At 37.3% G+C, this 17,032-nt stretch overlaps 1 protein-coding gene across 1 annotated transcript in view; it reads left to right on the top strand.

Annotated features, from left to right (window-relative positions):
• Zyx (lipoma-preferred partner zyxin) overlaps window positions 1-17,032 on the top strand; it is a 74,829-nt gene that overhangs the window by 23,557 nt on the left and 34,240 nt on the right. Inside the window, exon 4 of the mRNA XM_089092980.1 lies at window positions 10,396-10,625. Within this exon, the coding sequence (XP_088949106.1) occupies window positions 10,396-10,625 (230 nt within the window). The remainder of the gene's footprint in view (window positions 1-10,395; window positions 10,626-17,032) is intronic.

Genomic DNA, 17,032 nt, shown 5'->3' with positions numbered 1-17,032 from the left:
AGTTGCCCTTGAATCACTTTCGACTATTGAAAAGGGCACTATCCTCTCAATCTTCACCTGAATAAGCCCCTTTTAATATTTCTACAACAGTGCTATTAATTAAAATATTAGATATTCCCTGGGCAAAGTTGAAAGCCTTTGTCCAGGGGCCTTTCGCGGGTTTTTCATCCTCCAATAAATAATTTCCAGAACTTCAACTACGTTGAACAAAATGGCTATCTCAAAACTTTGATTGAATGTGTTTGGGGAAATGGTGGGCTTGAGAGGGGGGTTAGTTGCTCTTTATTCACTTTCAACTATTAAAAACGGCACTAGCCCTTTTAATTTCCAATCAAATAATGCTGGAAATCCAGCATCCTCTTCATGGAAATTCTCTTCCCCCATGAAAAATTCCTCCATGGAAATATCCTCCCACATAACCCCCATGACAATTGTGACAATTCAATGTACCAAAACCAACCGTTTAGAGAGGAGTGGTTTTCTATAGAATCAATAGCGTTGAATACGAATCTGGTAGGAACTAGGCTAATCACCCAAGGGGATACTTCAGGGTCAAATTTGGCAGTAAAGACAAAATTCAATATTAAAGTTTGGATGGAAAAAAGCTTAACTACCGGTAGAACTCTTTCCTGAGAGTCTTCAGGGCATAGTTTTTTCAGAAAAAAAAAAAAAAAATGGGTACCAGACTGTCCAAAAAAAGCTCGCATCTGAAGTCGTAGATTCTTGTTGACTCGTAGAACAATTTCACTCCTCCCCTTTTTGAAGTTTCTAAGACAACTCTTTCTATAAAAACTTTATATGCCCCCAGGGCATAATTTACAACCCTCGCCGTGAGGGCTCTGGGGGGTTCTCATCCTCAATGACCTAATTTCCAGAACTTTCAACTACACTGAACAAACTGGGTATCTCAATATTTTGATTGGATGTGTTCGGGGAAATGGTGGGCTTGAGAGGGAGGTTAGTTGCCCTTGAATCACTTTCGACTATTGAAAAGGGCACTAGCCCTCTCAATTCCCAATTGAATGAGCCCTTTTTGAAGTTTCTAATTCCCCCGTTGAACAAAATGTCTATTTCAAAGTTTTGATTGGATGTGTTTAGGGAAACCATGGGCATGTGAGTGGGGTTTGTTGTAATCGAATCACTTTTAACTATTAAAAAGGGTACTATCCCTTTAAATTTCCAATCGGATGGAATCTTTTTAAATTTTCCACAACATCACTTTGTATAAAAACCTTATATGCCCCCAGGGCATAACTTACAACCCTTGCCCTGAGGGCTGTGGGGGGGGGGGGTTGTCACCAAAGACATAATTTCAAGAACTTTCAACTACGTTGAAAAAAATGGCTATCTAAAAATTTTGATTGTCTGTGTTTGGGGAAATGGTGGGCGTGAGAGGGGGGTTACTTGCCCTCCAATCACTTTCGACTATTAAAAAGGGCACTAGTCCTTTCAATTTCTAATCGAACGAGCCCTTTTTAGAGTTTCTACGGCAACCCTTTCTATAAAAACCTTATATGCCCCCAGGGCAAAACTCACAACCCTTACTCTGAGGGCTGGGGGTATCATCCTCAAAGACTTAATTTCCAGAACTTTCAACTACATTGAACAAAATGGTTATCTCAAAATTTAGATTGGATGTGTTTGGGGGAAATGTGGGCGTGAGAAGGAGCTTAGTTGCCCTCCAATCACTTTCAACTATTCAAATGGGGACCAGCCCTTTCAATTTCCAATTGAATGAGCTCTTTTTAAAGTTTCTACGACAACGCTTTCTATAAAAACCTTATATGCCCCCGGGGCATAACTTACAACTCTTGTCTGGAGGGGTTTGGGGGGGGGGTTGTCATCTTCAAAGACATAATTTCCAGAAATTTCAACTACGTTGAACAAAATGGCAATCTCAAAATTTTGATTGGATGTGTGGGGAAACGGTGGGCGTGAGAGGGGGTAAGTTGCCCGCCAATCACTTCCGACTATTAAAAAGGGCACTAGTCCTTTCAATTTCCAATGAAATTTTTGAAGTTTCTACGACAACGCTTTCTATAAAAACCTTATATGCTTCCAGGTCATAATTTACAGACCTTGCCTTAAGGGCTTTTTGGGGGTTTATCATCTTCAAAGACCTAATTTCCAAAACTTTCATCAACGTTGAATAAAATGGCTATCTCAAACTTTTGATTGGATGGGTTTGGGGATATGATGGGCTGAGAGGGGGGTTAGTTGCCCTCCAATCACTTTAAACTATTAAAAAGGGTACTAGCCATTTCAATTTCCAATCGAATGAACCCTTTTTGAAGTTTCTACGACAAAGCTTTCTATAAAAACCTTATATGCCCCCAGAGCATTACTTACAACCCTTGCCTTGAGGGCTGTGGCGGGGGGGGGGGGGGGTCTGTCTCCCTGTAAGACCTAATTTCCAGAACTTAAAACTACGTTAAACAAAATGGCTATCTCAAAATTTTGATTGTATTTGTCTGGGGAAATGGTGGGCGTGAGAAGGGGTTAGTTGCTCTCCAATAATTTTCAAATATTAAAAAGGGCACTAGCAATTTCAATTTCCCATCGAATGCGCCCTTTTTGAAGTTTCTATGACAACGCTCTCTATAAAAAAAACTTATTTCCCCCCAGGGCATAACTTACAACCCTTGCTCTGAGGGCTGTGAGGGGGGGGGTGTTCATCCTCAAATACCTAAGTTCCAAAACTTTCAACTACGTTGAACAAAATGGCTATATAAAAAATTTGATTGGATGTGTTTTAGGAAAAGGTGGGTGTGAGAGGGGGGTTATTTGCCCTCCAATCACTTTCGACTATTAAAAAGGGTACTGGCCCTTTGAATTTCCAATCGAATGTGCTCTTTCAAGTTTCTACTACAAAGCTTTTAATAAAAACCGTATATGCCCCCAGGGCATAACTTACAACCCTTGCCCTGGGGGCTGTGGGGCGAGTGTCCTCCTCAAAGACATAATTTCCAGATCTTTAAACTGTGTTGAACAAAATGGTTATCCCAAAATTTTGATTGGATGTGTTTTGGGAAATGGTGGGCGTTCAAGAAGTGTTAGTTGCCTTCCAATCCCTTTCGGCTATTAAAAACGGCACCTGCCCTTCCAATTTCCAATCGAATGAGCCCTTTTCGAAGTTTCTACGACAACTCCTTCGATACGAAGTGCCCTGGTCTAAAACCAAAAAAAACTAAGACCAGAATCGTAATCAGGATTCTATCTCAGAGGTGACACAGCTTCGAAAAACCGAGAAATTATACGAATGATATAGGATATTGGAAGAAGAATTGAAGAAATCTTAGTATTTGGGGGGTCACTTGCTTGAACATTCCCTTCCATGTCCTATGTACCTGATTAACTATTACTTAGGTATTTTCGAAGACCACTCTGCCTTTGCATGAGGTACAAATAACTGTTCAATAGAGGCGAATCCTTTTTCTTTGTTCCTTTTTTACAGTGAAACAACAAAAAATATGTATATCTGCTGATGACCGCCACTGTATATGTGACTGAAATATCCAGAGATTTTTTGTTATTGCTTCACTGCCAAATAAAGGGATTTGTCCCTATTGAACTCTTATTTGTACATTAACTATTACTAAAAATATGTTCTTTTGACAACTAGCCATTTTGTTCCAAGTATGGAACCGGGCACCACAGATGGGACAAGTGGAAACCATACTTGGGACAGACAATAAAAACGTTTATTTAATGCAAAACTCAGTTATTTAATAGAGGTAACATAGAAAATTGAAGAACAAAGCAGAGCTGTATAAAACAAGCTTAAACCAGAAGCCGTTCACTTGTTCACAACACGTTAAATGGTGATAAATCAAGGGGAAAGACAAAATGTCCAGCCTGTCTTTCGGTCTGTCCGGAAGGCTGAGGCTTTGGCAAGATCATCACGATTTCGGTAGAACTATACCAGCATGAAGCATCAGTGGGGTAGGAATTTCAAGAATGGGGCAATCCTCTTGAAATACCGAACCTGTACTTCTTATTCCTCTACCACTTTCGAAACAATTTCACCAACACTGTGGCACTTTCCTTTTTTCGCGTCCTTTTCAAGTGCTAAGACAAATTCTCCAGTGTTCATAGCACTAAATTGAGGGTTTCTCTCAGCTGAAGGTCCTTCCTGAGCATCTGTTTCGATTGGTTCAGTCAAGTCCGAAATATCTTCTTAGCTACTTCTGCTTTCAGTGAAAAAGGACTGCCTAGGCTTTTTGCTTTTTTGACAAGGGTTTCTGAGAGCTCCCTTATATTTCCTAGTTTGTCGAAGCACAGCCTCCTCTTCAATCTCCTTCTTTTCGGGAGTATCTGTCAGTATTCAATAGATCCCTCTTGGTTTGCCTCTTGTTGTGGCCTTTCTGGGACAAGGGTTAGGATGTGGTTTTATTACGGCAGGCAAAACACTCTGGTTTCAAGTGCAGGTGATTCGTGAATCATGAGGGGATCCACCCTCCTCTTCTGATTCTGAGGATAGCAAGTCTTCATCTCTGGGCTCTGACGCAGGCTTACTCAGTGGTCTATCGTTGACAGCTGACGGTGAAAATTCGTCGTCAACAAAAATGTCATCATTGGGCAAAAACCTGTTACTCGATACCCTGCAGTGATGTTGTTTGGGGTAAATGAAAGTGGTTAAGTAAAACCAAGAAACTGCGGGATTTCGCACCGAGAAACTGGAATACCAGGATTGTTGACCATCCAGTTTGAAATGGCTTTGTTGTATGATTTAAGAGAGTAGAACACTCCAAGATCAAGTGGTTGCAGTTTGTGCGACGTGTGTGGAGGCAAGGTAAAAAAGATTGCATGGTTATCATTGGATGCCTGGATAGCTATGAATGGGACTGATGATTATCCATAATAATTAACTGTGGCTTGTCTTGGCTTGGCCGGACAGTGAAGCAGAAACTTGATGAATGCAGAAGCCGTAGTCCAGCCCCTGTCGCTAACACATGCAACAGCACCAGGTGGAGCCCCTAGATTCATCCTTGGTGTTGTCTTTTTCCTTGGGAAGACAAGTATAGGTGGAATTGAGTTGTCAGCTACTGAAACACAAGCAAGAATGGTCGTGGTCTGGCCCCTCTCAGCAGAAGTCACCCTTCTGACTTGACAGACTCCTGTCTCAGCAACAACATTATGTGGCTTTTTCACGGTAGTTAATCTACTCTCGTCCATGTTCCATATACTTTGGGGAGGGAAGGCATACCTGGTCATGACATCACGAAGCTTGAAAAAGAAGATCCCAACATTGTAGCGATTGAAACTGGTTGCCCTTGATTGGCTAGGTGCTTCAGGCGTTCTTAGTGAAATGCATGTATTTCGTGATCGTGACATGAAGCCATGACAGGGAGAGAGAGAATACATAATGCAAAATTTTTCAGGAAGTCCAGAATAAAAGAGTTGGAGGGGGCAAATGTCCCCTTCATGCCTACGCCCATGCATGGGACATGTCCCAAGTACCAATACTTGGGACAGTCTCAAGTACGGAACCTTATATGTCACTGCAATCATGTAATGTTTTCAACAATTATGACAAAAACACATCAAAAACAATGATTCAAGTTCATAAAGATACTAATCAACAAACCAGAGCCAGTAAATGATTACTGTGTACCTAACATTTCGCAAGACAGTTCATGGAACTCCACAAAAAAAATTTTGTGGGGGAGGGGGATCAGGACTGACCTTCCCGAGCTGTCAAATTTATACAAATTTGCAGATGCATTCTGAGACTGCATTATTTTATTTATCAAACTCATCTTTTCAACTAATACAGAAATTGAGTTAGTAAAATTGCTGCATTTGCAAAATGAGAACAAGATTATGATAATTTGAGATTTCTGGGGTTGTCACGTCAGTGTTTTTATCTTGCTTATCGTGTTAATTTTATTCTTTTCATATATTGAATTCAAATAATGAGGTAGTAAAACTACGGTCCTTTATGTTCTTATTATATCGAATCGCCAAAAATGTTGTATGGGCACCCTTTACCCTCCGTCCAGGACGCTTCTTTATCTATGGTCCAGATTAATATCGCTTGGATCTGATAGTTTAACTGAACGTGGCTCGATCAGAATTTGATAATATTATATGGCACTTTGTCATGTCTCTTTGACCTGGTTAGATGAATCTCTTGCGGATCAACTAAAAGAGCTAGGGTACATTACTAAGAAAGCAGACATAGTAAACATTGAAGGAAAAAGTAACGGTAATCAAAACAAAAGTAAATTGTATTTTTTACGGCCATATATGCGTTGTTGCTTGTACGCTGTCTTTTTGAAATTAGAACACGAACACCTGTTCTGTTCTGAATCAAGCGCCTATGTGCCGTTTCCCTTAAATTTTTGCGAGATTCTTGCGATTCTAGAAAGTCATTAATACAAGTAAAAAATCAATAGATTTATTCAAGACATCACTAAAAATTCAGAGCCAAAGTAAAACCACTGGGCAAGAAAAAAAATCACTACAAGAACTGTTAAACCACTAGGGGTGGAAACCCTGCTTGTTGATCAGCTGACCTGTTCCATAGTAAGGCCGCTCAATATTTAAGCAGTAGTCTGTTCATTGCAAATCGCTGCATGCAAGTATGATTGATTGATTGATTGAGTTTTATATGTTTGTTCAGTCTTCATTTATAAGGCTTGAAAGATTTGAAAATGTATTTCTTAAATCTAGGGAAAAGACCTAGATATGCCTTAAAATGCTGCTAAAATATTATGAATTGTATTTTTTAAACTAGAGCCAAAAGCAATGAGCCTAGAAACCGAAAATTAAGGTAAATCATTTTTTGTCAACATTTTGATGGGTATAGCCATTTATTTTCTAAACCCTAGAAATAAGAAAAAAGTATAGACAGTCCCTAGATAACACTTTCCCAGAGTATATTTAAGGCTTTGGATTCATTCTCGAAAGTTTCATTCGCCTTGCTCAGCTACTTTCCAAGTTACCAAGAAGCCCCTCAACTAGAAATCCGACCATAATTTTCCCAAGGAACAATAATAAGCGTTTAATTTTGCTACTCATTGCCATTGATTTGTCGTAGTCCATTGATTTGTGATTTTTTCGTAGTAGCTTCATTCGCTGTTTTTCATTTGTTCCTTTGCCTGAATTATTTGACGAAATAAATTTAAAAGCAAGTTTATATTATCATAAAAAGCTAAATAAAAAACAAAATGGGTACTGTGTATCATTTAATTTTTTTATTTTTTTTTACCAAGGCACTTCGTATGTAAGGAATTGTAAAAAAATTGAAAAGAACTCATTCGATTGGAAATTTAAGTTCTAGGACCTTTTGTAAGAGACAAAAGATATTGGAGGGCACCCCTCCCCACTCCTATCATTTTCTTAAACACATAAAATTAAATTTTTAGATAGCTTTTTGTTCAGCATAGTTGAAAAGTGCAGTAATTACGTCTTTGGGGATGTCAATGATTCCTCCCATAGCCCTCACGGCAAGAGCTGTAAGTTAGAAAATTCTTCCATTGTTTACATATTGGTATGTTATTGAGAAAGGTGGACATGTTCGACCTTTACTTTCCAAAAAGACAAAGAGCATTCAGGTGAGCCTTTCAGAGAATGTTGAGGGGAGTGTTGAACTAAACAAACCACGTTGTGTGCATATGGGTTGCCAAAAGGACTTAATGCGGGAATGATTGAGAATATTAATTTGGAACTTTCAAGAAATGATAAGGTAGATGATAAATTGACCAAAAAGGCAATATATACACGCTACTGCTACTGTTACCACTGCTCCTACTGCCACTGAAACTACTGCTTCTCTATGAAGTACTACCAAGGCTGAGGATATTGAAATGAACATATGAGGAATTGTTGAGGAAAAGTTGAACAAAATCAAAAAATACTGTATGCATACAGATTGTCAAAAGGTTGTATCATCAATATTTTTGAAACGGCTTACCGTACTGAAACTTTCATACATCATGTGGGGGATGTTCAATTGACCCAAAGGCAAAATGTACATGCTTCTATTGCTTTTAATACTGCTGCTACTACTGTTACTACTGCTAGTAATACAACACTATTGCTGCTACTATTGCTCCTACTACCGATACTACTATGAGACTAGTACTGCTAAGGCTAAGCGTATGAAGGTGAAAATTTGAGACAATATTGAGGGAAATTTGAACTAAATCGGAGCACACTATGTGCTTGGAGATTGTCAAAAGGGCGTGTCTCAAGAACGGATTTGGGCTCTTAGTACGGCTTCCACTATTGCTACTATTACTAATACAGCACAACTACTGTTACTACTAGTACTATTAAGGCTAAGTGTATGGAGGTGAAACTTTTGAGAGGATATTGAGGGGAAGCTTGAGCTAAATGAAAACACACATGTGTTTGCAGATTGTCTAAAAGGCGTATCTCAAGAACGGATTTGGGTATTAAGTTGGAACTTTCAGAGAATGCTTAAAGGTAAAGATCAATTTATCAAAAAGTAATATGTGGACGCTACTACTACCACTGTTACTCTTCCTGTTACTAAAACTACAACTACTATTACTCAAACTGCTAATTCTATTGCAACTACTTGTAAGGATAAGGGTATTAAGATGAAAATTTCAGGAAGTGTTAAGGGCAAAGATGAACTAAATTAAAGCTATGAATATGCAGGTTATCAAAAGGGCATAAAGGCAATGTCATTGCAACGGTTAATTGTATTACGTTGAAACTTTCAGGGATTAACGATGGGGATGTTCAACTGGCCAAAAGGTAATATGTTAACACTACTACAGCTGTGACTGCTATTACTACTATGGCTAAGCGTATGAAGGTGAAATTTTCAGGTAATATTAAGCGGGGAAGTTTAACTGAATCACAACACGTCATTAATATGCAGGTTGCCAAAGAGCGTATCAGCAATATCTTAGGAACGGTTTGGCGTGTGAAGTTGAAACTTGCAGGGGATGCTGAACTAACCAAAAGGCAATATTTGCATCCTAATACTACTGCTTCTACTAATACTACTACTACTATCACTACTGCTGCTAAAGCTCCTAATACTACAGCTTCTACTAATACTACTACTACTATTACTACTGCTGCTAAAGCTAAGGCTACAACAATTAATTCTACTGCTACTACTACTACTATTACTTATAAAACTAAGGGCATTAAGGCGAAAATTTTGGGGGATTTTGAAAAATAACTTATGTTTATTCCTTGGTCTCAATAATTTTGATTTATTAAAGCTAAAAATTGAAAACATTCAAAATGTATTTTGTTTTCAGTAAAATACAAAATGTGTTTTGGTCTTCAGAAGACATTGTGGCGTCAGCCCTACTCAGGTTAATTTCTGCTCGTTTTGAGTTTGACTTGACTATTCATCGTAATTTCTGCTCGTTTTGGGCTTTATTTATATATTGACTGTGATTTGTGGTAGTTTTACGCTTAGAAACTTATTGGACTTTATTTCTGCTTATTTTTGGTTTAATGTAGCTCTTTACTTTTCTTTGGAAAACAAATTTTTTGGGAAATGTTTTTAAATCAAATATTTTAAAAGCCTACGCTAATAGTGAGAGTGATGCCGGTGGTGGTTGTAACAATACGCACTGAAAGCCAAGATGCGTCCCGAATTCACGTCCAGGGTGTGTGGTCACCGTAGTATTATACTAAATTCTATCTTCGTAATAATTCCCGTTATAGTAACTATATTTTATAGATTGACAAACGATGATTGCCAGGAGCTATAAATTCTTGCATTGAAGCGTCTTATGCTTTTGTAGCTGCTATTTGTTCTTGTGTGGTCTGTTTCAAATTCGTGTGCTTTCCTTGAGTTCCGCTCAGGTTATTTGTAAGCATTAATTTCATTAGTTGTAACATAATTAAATAATAGTTTTGTTCCTAAAGGGAAAAAAACTATTGAATTATCCATTTAAGCCAACTTCCAAAGATATGCAAATGTTTTACATTCTCATGTGTGGTGCATTCTTTTAATTTCGCTAAGACAATTAATTCTATACGTTATAGACAGAAAAACTATCATTTCCACCAACTATAATTCTTATACTGAATCGTCTTACACTTGTGTAACTGCTATTTAACTTTCTTTTTTTGCAAGATTCGTGGTGCCATACCCAACGTAGCCTAGTTGATGACATACCGCTAGTCTTTAAGTAACTGCCAGTCGTACGGGAGGTCAACCTATACAAAAAGCAGAGAATTCTCCAGGGAATGATGCAATATTGTCATTTTTGAACAAGTTTAAAATTAAATTGCGAGTGACCCATTTAAATCTGGTGCCATCTTGTGCAAGTCATGTATATTTTTTTTAAATGTACAAGGTTGTTGACTTTTGCTCTGTGAGGTCATATTGGTATCAGAGATGCAGTAAGAAAATGTTTTTGAGCCTTACTCTCCATCAACGCTTTTTTCCAGACGGAGTTGATGAGGATTTACCCCCGCCACCTCCATTGCCGGATCAAGGGACGTATACTGCCGATTCTTCTGTCAATTTTCCCCCGCCGCCGCCCGAGGAATTTATGTCACCGCCATCTCCAGTTAGTTCAAGCTATTCTGAGCTGAGAAAGGCTACGGGTCAAGGACTGTCTCCGAAATTTCCTCCTCCATACGGAGCTGGCTATGTTACATATCAAGCGCCATCTGATGTAAGTTTTTTTCTAATTCCCATTCTTTAAAATTCTGTTTCCCCCGTTTCCCCCTCCTTTTTTATTATAAAATCCTAACATTCACATCTATATGCAGCAAAAATTTAGGAGAAAAGGGTGTGTAATACCAAAAATTATGTTTTGAGGTCGCACTGGTTTAATTATTCGTTAGAGGTCTTTCAGACCAATGTCAGGGTGGGAAAATTTTACCATTCATATTAATAAGTATCGTTATGCGTAACACTACAGCTTTTATCCCTTTTAAGTAAGAATTTTGCGCCTATCAAGAATCTTTTATATTCTAAAAACATATTTTGGACGTATCCCTAGTTGGACTTTTCAGTGAATTGAGACGAAGAAGTGTTTGCAAATTTGCCAGCCTGCTTAACTCTACCTTAGGTTTGTGACTGCACTTGTTGAAGCATCTAAAAACCAGCATTGGACGTATTAGCCTGCCTGAATCAGAGAGTCGTCAGCAAATCCTGAATTTTGACAATAAATATTTTCTGTCTGCTCTCTTAACAAATAGGATTGTTATATGCCAGCTTAAAGTCACGAACCAGCTTAAAGTCATGAATCCTTGTGCTTGTGTGGCTACGGTGTTTGGCTATAACCTAATACTTATTATCCACTCCTTTATCCCTGAAAAGAAAATGTGATTCAATTTTTTTTTCAATTTGTTTTTTTTTTCAGCTTTGAACTTTCAAATTTTGTTTTCAAGTACATTAAACCCAAGAATTGAAAAATTAAGCCTGTGATCTACCTTACAAAAATGAATATTCAAAAGATTTTGACAACGATATGGACTAAATAGAATTGGAGGTTAATAATGTAGACCTACTTAGTATATCATACATTATCTGTCCCTTATATTGATGACCGTTAAGTCCTTATACTTAATTTAAAAATGCTTTATAACTATGTCACCGTGAATATTGGTGAATGCCGACATTGACCGGTGAATATCCGAAAGACCTTTTTTTCTCTTTGGATTTACTCAGCGTTGCCAGTCAACTTCTTCAGTTTAATGCAAGGGGTAATGATTACAGGTTAGGTTGGGTTAGATTTGGTTAGGTTTTTAACCCATTTCTAACATGTATAACCAAAGTTAACCTAAACTAAAATAATCCAGCCTAACTTTAATTTTTACCATTGTAGCTTGCATAAGACTGAAAAAGCTGACTCGCAAAGCTACTTGAATTTAAGCAGAGAAAAAAAAAATTTCAGACATTCACCGGATAATGTCGATATTAACCAGATTTCGGGAATTCACGGTAACAACTACATAAGTTGATTATTTGCAATTACTTGCATTATTCCCGTTTTGTATGAATATTGAAGGAGTTTTTGCTTTTTATCATCGGTTCCGCAAAATTGGAAACCTTGTTGAGGATGATTTTATATTGTTTTAAACCCTATTTCTACTCTACTGGGTAGCACATGTGTAGCCGGAATCTTGTTTTATTATATGTGCATAATGTTAACATTAATTGAACAATTTTTAGAATTGAAGGGCCTCAAGGGCTGTTGAATATTGAAGATTTCTTGGCCATCTAAGATAAGAGCAAATTTTCTTCAAAAAAGGCTTTCGTTTTAGAGGAACTTGTATGGTTATCAGTCTATAGGCATACAATTGGTATCCAAGAAACCCAAGAAGAAGCGAGGGTGAATAGAATAGTCGAAAATTAGAGGGGAAATCGAAGAAACCTTAATATTTCTAAGGGGTGTATGTCCACCCCTCATTCCCCTTGTAAGTTTATGTTGACCTTGCTGAATCGGTTGCTGACGTCTGCAATATCGTTTGATATATCCCTATGTATTTATCGTTTTTCAATATTCAGTTTTTTTAGTGAGATGCGCGTCGGTCTTACTCACGAGGAGGGTGGGGGGGGGGTGTTTGAAAATACAGAAAGGGCACGCATTTTAAGTAATGTCCCAAGTGGTCTGGGGAGGGGTTTTTCCTATCTCCTTCTCTGTCAGGAGGCTTCTATATTGATATGAAATTATATAACAATCGTCAATAATAACATCAGTTCATTTCCATTAATGCTCCAGTTTTATGTCTTAGGTTTGCTTGATGCATCTTAAAAAGCGTTCCTATAGCGATACAATAGTTGTTATTGACGTTACAGAATAATTAGAGTTGGGTTTTAGGATAATATTGTGGAACAAAATCGAACTTTCTCGGCTCAAGCACCAAAATGTCTGGTACTTACAGGGCTTCCAGCACTAAATTCAAAAATTTTAATCAGCCTCTTCCCACCACCCACAATAATTATAGTTTATGCCCAAACTTTGAAAATGTAGATTTATGTACCGAATTCTGAAATTCTATCGTTTTAATAACACCTATTTTTTTGGGACACCAATATTAACAGAAAAAAACTTTCAAAATCCTATTACGTAACAACTAAGTAGGCTAAAAAAAAATTGCGGTTAAATTTAGAACCTGGAAGGCAAGACAACATAAGAAGCCGTTTTGAAACTATTGAAGTTTGTTCTTTACAGACATCCCCATATTTTTTGGAAAAAAAAAAATTAGAAATGATTATGCAAGACTATGGGCAGTGAGAAAATCCTGGTTTGTATTTTCAAATTCACCCTAAAATGCATAAACAATGCTAAGAAACGTTCTTGACCCAAAAACTGTTTTTCTCAGCGTAGCTAGTTCAAGTAGATCCACAGAAAACAGAGAGACTACTCGTAAAAAATTTTGTACCTCAACCACTGATTGTTCTTTCAGTTTACTTAAAATTATGGGGGGGAAAAATAGATTTTGGCTTTTTTTTACTGGCTTTAGTTTTGACATATTAAGAAAATGTAAATACAGGAATGTGTAAAACAAAAAAGACCGGGTTATTTTGCTTCCCTAGCCGAGTGGATTGGTCCGCTGGATTTAGGATTCTTTGTCTGAGAGGGCGAGGGTTCAAATCCTAGTGTATCCAATTATTTGGTTTGGTACGGGCGGTCAGTGGCGTGACTCTGTAAGCTCAGCCAGGGTTGACCCAACTTTAAATGAGTACCTGGAGAAATCTAGGGAAGGTAAATAGGAAGGGTGTGTGAAAGCACAGGATGGTGGGCCCCCAAACCCCCCATGGCACTTCCTGGCTGAAGGGTTAAGAAACGGAGATCAGCTCTGCCGGTAGGGGCTTAAAGTCCAATGCAGCATTCTTTACCTTACCTTTACCTTTCTTATATATGCTTAAGGAATAATGTCACTGGCTAAAGAAAATGCAAGGATTGGCATTACATTAATAAACTGATGGAATTAAAGACATTTTTTAAGACAGTAATATCTCTTTTCCTCTTTAGTGTAGTCCTTTAGTTTTCGGCCAGTCTGATGGAATAAAACCAATCGCTATTCTGGGTATCATAAAAGGTTTCAGATATACTGTAGACTTATTCCTCCATGCTTTTGCACAATTCTTAAGGTGGGATGAAATGCAGGACCATAATCGGTGGGGTACATTTAATGAAATCAGTTATGTGGAAGGGCAAAAGCAAAATATTGGTTAGGATAAAATTTCCCCAAACAAAAATTTTAGTATTATCTTGTAGTCAATGCCATGCCAAGTCTTTGTTGTTAGGAAAAGCTAAAAATTAATAACAGATCTCTGAGCTTAAAACATCCGAGAAAAAAAAACACTTGGACTTGTATTCTCCATAAGTAAATACATTTATGTGTCGGGTTTAAAGCTACTGTATATCCTCCACTCCTAATGTTGTTAATTAAATAAAAAAAACAAGTTTTTTTAACTGAAAGTAAGGAACGACGTTAAAACTTAAAACGAACAGAAATTATTCCGTATATGAAGGGGGCTGTCCCCTCCTCAACGCCTCGCTCTTTACGCTAAAGTTTTTTTATTGTTTAAAAAAATAGAGTTGTGAGAAAGTCAAACTTTAGCGTAAAGAGCGAGGCGTTGAGGAGGGGACAGCCCCTTCATATACGGAATAATTTCTGTTCGTTTTAAGTTTTAACGTCGTTCCTTACTTTCAGTTAAAAAAACTTGTTTTTTTTATTTAATTTTTGAACGTTTTTGAATTAATGCAGGTTTTGATTTTGGCTCACCGTACATGAATAATTAAAACAAAATTTGAATATTATATTTGGTTAAATGGCTTTCACGAAACTTGTTTAATTTTATTTACGAACGTTTTTATTAGTAATAAATATACGTAACTTAGAATTAACTTACGTAACGAACTTCTATATTCATAAATTTTTAACACGTATATTAGAGGTTTCGCCCCCTAGTCAATACCCTGCTCTTTAAACTATGTTCGAATTTTTTCCAGTTCTTGAAAAATGACCTCTTAATCACAATCAGTTGATCAGTTGAAAAACTTGTTTTTTTTATTTAATTCCTGATCTTTTTCTTTAATAATGCTGGGAAATCCGGCGCCGCCGTCATAGCCCTGTGCCGTCCCCCAGGAAAACGTCCTTCATGGAAAGATCCTTCCATATAGCCCCCGACCCTCTCCTTCCCCCACCTACCAGAAAAAATCTCCTCTGAAAAAGTCTGTATACTTCCCAATAACCAATACTATATGTTAACATTGAGTAAAGTTCATAACTTTCAGCCCTCCCCCCGGGGACTTTGGGGGATTAAGTTATTCTAAAAGACATTTTTATAATATTTTTGACTATGCTGAACAAAATGGCAATCTCAAAATTTTGATCAGGTCACTTTGGGATAAAAATGAGCATGGGAGGGGGTCTAGCTGACCTCCATTTTTTTGGTCAATTAAAAATAGCACTAAAACTTTTAAATTTCATTCCAATGAGCCCTCCCACGATATTCTCGGACTACTGGTTCGATACGATCACCCCTGGGGAAAAAAAACAAAAAAAAAACACATAAAAAAACAAACAAATAAACACGCATCCGTGATCTTTCTTCTGGCAAAAAATGGAAAATTCCATATTTTTGTAGATAGGAGCTTGAAACCACTACAATAGGGTTTTCTAATACGCTGAATATGATGGTGTGATTTTCATTAAGTTTCTATAATTTTTAGGGGTCTTTCCCCCTTTTTTCGAAAATCAGCCAAATTTTCTCAGGCACGTAACTTTTGATGGGTTAGACTAAACTTAATGAAACTTATATATTTGAAGTCAGAATTAAAATCTGATTCTTTTGATGTATCTATTGGTATCAAAATCCCGTTTTCTAGAGTTTCGGTTACCATTGAGCCGGGTGGCTCCTTACTTACAGTTCGTTACCACGAACTGTTTGACATTGAGTAAAGTTCATAACTTTCAGCCCTCCCCCTGGGGACTTTGGGGGATCAAGTCATCCTAAAAGACATTTTTATCATATTTTCGACCATGCTGAACAAAATGGCTATCTCAAAATTCTTATCGGGTGACTTTGGGAAAAAAATGAGCGTGGGAGGGGGCCTAGTTGCCCTTCATTTTTTTTGGTCACTTAAAAAGGTCACTAGAAATTTTAATTTCCATTCCAATGAGCCCTCCTACGATATTATAGGACCACTGGGTCGATACGATCACCCCTGGGAAAAAAAAAAAAAAAACAAACAAACAAAAAAACAAACAAACAAATAAACACGCCTCCGTGATCTTTCTTCTGGCAAAAAATGGAAAATTCCTCATTTTTGTAGATAGGAGCTTGAATACTCTACAGTAGGGTTCTCTGATACGCTGAATATGATGGTGTGATTTTCATTAAGGTTCTATAACTTTTAGGGGTCTTTCCCCCTTTTTTCGAAAATCAGCCAAATTTTCTCAGGCACGTAACTTTTGATGGGTAAGATTAAACTTAATGAAACTTATATATTTGAAATCAGAATTAAAATCTGATTCTTTTTATGTATCTATTGGTATCAAAATCCCGTTTTTTAGAGTTTCGGTTACCATTGAGCCGGGTCGCTCCTTACTTACAGTTCGTTACCACGAACTGTTTGATTACGTTTTTTTGTCAGACAATGAATTTGTAATTGATTATATACAAATCTGATCAAAAGAATCAAAATCTGATTCTTTTGATGTATCTATTGGTATCAAAATCCCGTTTTTTAGAGTTTCGGTTACCATTGAGCCGGGTCGCTCCTTACTTACAGTTCGTTAACACGAACTGTTTGATTACGTTTTTTTGTCAGACAATGAATTTGTAATTGATGATATACAAATCTTTTATTTAAAGTACTGTAAATCTCTAACAAACAAAACGTTGCAATTATGTTCATGTATCGTGGTAGTGGGAAATTAGGCTTTCAGTGGTTACAACGATTATTTGGTTCAATATTCCAGGACAATTATTTGAGAATCTTTCACAAGAAAGTTTGGAGGAAAATCTGTTAAAATTCATAGGAAAATCCGATTTTTTAGGCATCAGCTTTTTGGAAGACATTGTCTGGATATGATTCCGGTACTATGCTTTTCATCG

Source organism: Artemia sp. Qi Xiang Cuo, chromosome 8 (genome assembly GCF_049724085.1).
Source record: "Artemia sp. Qi Xiang Cuo chromosome 8, ASM4972408v1, whole genome shotgun sequence".
Lineage (NCBI taxonomy): Eukaryota > Metazoa > Arthropoda > Branchiopoda > Anostraca > Artemiidae > Artemia > Artemia sp. Qi Xiang Cuo.
The sequence above is the reverse complement of the archived record's forward strand: the minus strand, read 5'-3'. Positions and strand labels throughout refer to the sequence as shown.